This window comes from Ictalurus furcatus, chromosome 26 (assembly GCF_023375685.1).
Source record: "Ictalurus furcatus strain D&B chromosome 26, Billie_1.0, whole genome shotgun sequence".
Lineage (NCBI taxonomy): Eukaryota > Metazoa > Chordata > Actinopteri > Siluriformes > Ictaluridae > Ictalurus > Ictalurus furcatus.
Genome location: NC_071280.1, coordinates 17,333,809 through 17,336,948, shown reverse-complemented (window position 1 = coordinate 17,336,948; position 3,140 = coordinate 17,333,809). Strand labels below are relative to the sequence as shown.

The window sequence follows — 3,140 nt, the reverse complement described above, 5'->3', positions numbered from 1 at the left end:
ATTACAGTCTAACCTGCCCTGATTTACCCAAATAAGTAAAAGTTTGTTTTGCAATACATTTTATTGTCGTGTGATTTTTAGCATCGCAGGAGTGTCTGAGGATAAGTGTGGCCCTGTCTCAATGACACAGTAGGAAAGACACTTTGTCTGAGCTTTCTCAGTTTGTTGTCTTCATTTCAATCTGAGTGCCACAAGAGGGTGACTGGTTTTCTCTTACGTTTTATAGTCCGTGGATGATCCAACTTTCAGAGAGAACTTTGCCCGTGATCCGATAGCAACGCCTATATGACTATCCAGGCTGAATGCCAGACTGCAACTTTAAAGAGTTTAGCCAAAAAATAATTGCACACAGGCAACTAGCATTCATTTACCTTCAAGTACACGGAGAAAATCCATGTGGACACAGGGAGAAAATGCCCAGGCAAGTGTTGCCAATTTAGTGACTTTGTCACTAGATATGGCAACTATTTAGACCCCTTTACTAACTTTATTTCTGAGCCCAGCAACAAAGAGCCCAGCAACAAAGCTAGCAAGTTCTTGAGCAGATATGAGCGACTGTTCTGCATTCTCTCCAGCTCACACCACAACTGCTGGTTATCAACAAATTGTACAACGACCAATCACTGATCACCACTGTTCCCAACAACCAATCACTGATCACCACTGTTCCCAACAACCAATCACTGATCACCATTGTTCTCAGCGACCAATCACTGATCACCATTGTTTCCAATGACCAATCTCTGATTGTTTGTCTCATTTTTGTCCCAATTATTCTATTCTATTCTATTCCATTCTATTCTATGTTCTGATATGGAAATGATCATGCCTTAATAATGAATATGCAAATTAATCCATGGCGTCATCTGGCGACTTCTAACAACTGTCTGAGCATGCAGTAGCTAATAGTATCTATTTTTTTTTTTTTTAAACATTTTAAACAAGTACTTTCTGTCTGGTTTATGACAAAAAAAAGGACAAAAAAGGACAAAACACCTCAAGCTTAAAGCACTCACAGCAGTCAAATTAAAGCACTTACTTCCATACCATATACAGCACCGAATGTAACTTAAAACATCGCCTTCATTTCCAACTTATATATTTATTTTTTAAAATCTCCATTAACGTTTCTTTGAGGTAAATACCGTACGGTGCACCTATTTCTTTTATTCTGTCAACTCTGTCTCCATCTGCCGGTATGACTACGTACCGCAGCCTTTCAAAACCTATTTATCTATTGATTCTGACTGCAGATATATTTGAATGTTTTATAAAAACGAGTTCATAGTCACGGCAAGCTAAATGGTATCCGTATGATCACTGCGTATGGGTCGAAGACACTGAACGTTACCATGGGAACGAATTCCTTCCTGCTTTTTTTCCGACTTCTGTCTCTTTACGCTGGCTAGCGAGTACGCATGCGTGGGGAAAAGTTCCGCGCATGCGCAGTACGGACGGGGCCGTAAAGTGTAGTTGACAGCGCTTTTTGGCTATGACCAAACTGTAAACAACACGCGCGCCGAAGCAGGAATTAGGAATATTAGTGAATACATTGGAGTAGATGGGATTTGAAAGCTGATTAGTTTGGTTATGGAAGCGTTCTGCCCAGTGAATGTGAATGAATTCAGCGCCTGGAAGCAGAGTGAAGTCGAAGAAGAGAACCGCAGCCCGGTTCGGGCCTGAACCCGAGGACACCTGTGACCAGGAGGTGCTTCATCATCATCATCCTGAACGTCCTCCACGTTTCTACAACCTTCGAGTTCTTTTCTCTCCGCTCCTGGTCCTCTATTCAGTGCTCGGGCTGGTGGTGTCGGGTCTGTGTTCACTTTTAGCCTGGTTTTTCAAGCCCATCTGCGGCGTCATGGCCACCAAACCGAAGCAAGCGGACGGTGAAGACTGCGATGCCACCGGAGATCTGATCAAAAAGCATCACAAGCAGGCGTTTGAGTTCATCTCAGTGGCGCTGCGCATCGACGAGGATGAGAAAGGTAACACTTTTAAAGGTGCAATAGCCGATTGTTTTTTAAGTCTTATTTGTACAAACAACCTGGAAGATATTTACAACATGGTACAAAAATTAACCCATGACTTCAGCACAAGTGTGTACTAAGTGTCTGAGAAAAGCCGTTTGAAAAACACCCTTCCGGACCGGACGGCTTGTTTGTGTTTGTATAGGAGTCCTGTCAGTCAGGTTATAAACACCCTCCGGGCCGCCGTAGATTCTGGAGGCAGAGATTAGTGAACGTGTGTGAGAAGAAGAAAAAAAAACAAAGATTCAAACATCAAACCCATCTAGGGTTTAGGTCTTCGAGACCTAATCTTGAACAAAATTAGACTAAAAATACCTAATGCACCTTTAATAACATCTAATTAGACGCGTTTCTAATCCAGGACACTGCCCTTTTTGTAAACAAAAACTGGATATAAGTGCGGAATAAACCATTCCTCGTCATTATAGAAAACGTGCCGTCATAGAATGGTGTGATGTGTGAAATGGATGTATTGCTGCCACCCCCTGAGGGTGATTAACCTCCTGTAACAGCGGCGTTCCTCTTATTCCTCTTATACCACAGCAATTTGCCAAGGATTACAATTTAGTCTCGTCGTACTTTTTTTTTTTACGACGGATTTATCAGTTTGCAGTTATGTTTAATGTTGTGGAACGTCCATGAAACGAGTCATTTCCTGTTTGCGCGTATGTTACAGTCACCCTTGGCTTTAAACCCTCACCAGCCTCTCTTTATTTCCCTCTCTCTGTCGAAGTGAAGAGGACGAGAGACGCGGCTTGTCGTCTTACTGACAAACCGCAAAGTGTGAACCCCTCTGTCCTGAAGATGTTGGAACGTTTTAAAGTTCCAGCTTTAGTTCTGACTGTGACAAATCTCTGACACTGGAGACTCCTTCCATACATGTTAAATAAACAACTCCTTCAGCATATCAGTGATGAATACGCGTGTGGGTTAGACTTAAAAAGAGCTATGTGTGTGGTGGGATACCGAACGGGAAGGTCTGTAGACACTCGTTTGTAGTGTTTATACAGTAGCCCTGCGTACGCCCTAGAGCGAGTGGCCTAGAATGGAATAATTGGGCTATTGATCGGCCACACGACATAAACCAGGACATATCAGTGTCACTAGCAT

At 42.7% G+C, this 3,140-nt stretch overlaps 1 protein-coding gene across 3 annotated transcripts in view; it reads left to right on the top strand.

Moving 5' to 3' along the window:
* The first annotated feature begins 1,467 nt into the window (after positions 1–1,467).
* The window catches only part of spast (spastin), an 11,572-nt gene continuing 9,899 nt past the window's right edge, over positions 1,468–3,140 (top strand). For all 3 annotated transcript variants that reach the window (XM_053615919.1, XM_053615918.1, XM_053615917.1), the window contains exon 1: positions 1,468–1,988. In XM_053615919.1, the coding sequence (XP_053471894.1) occupies positions 1,619–1,988 (370 nt within the window). In that variant the 5' untranslated portion in view covers positions 1,468–1,618. The remainder of the gene's footprint in view (positions 1,989–3,140) is intronic.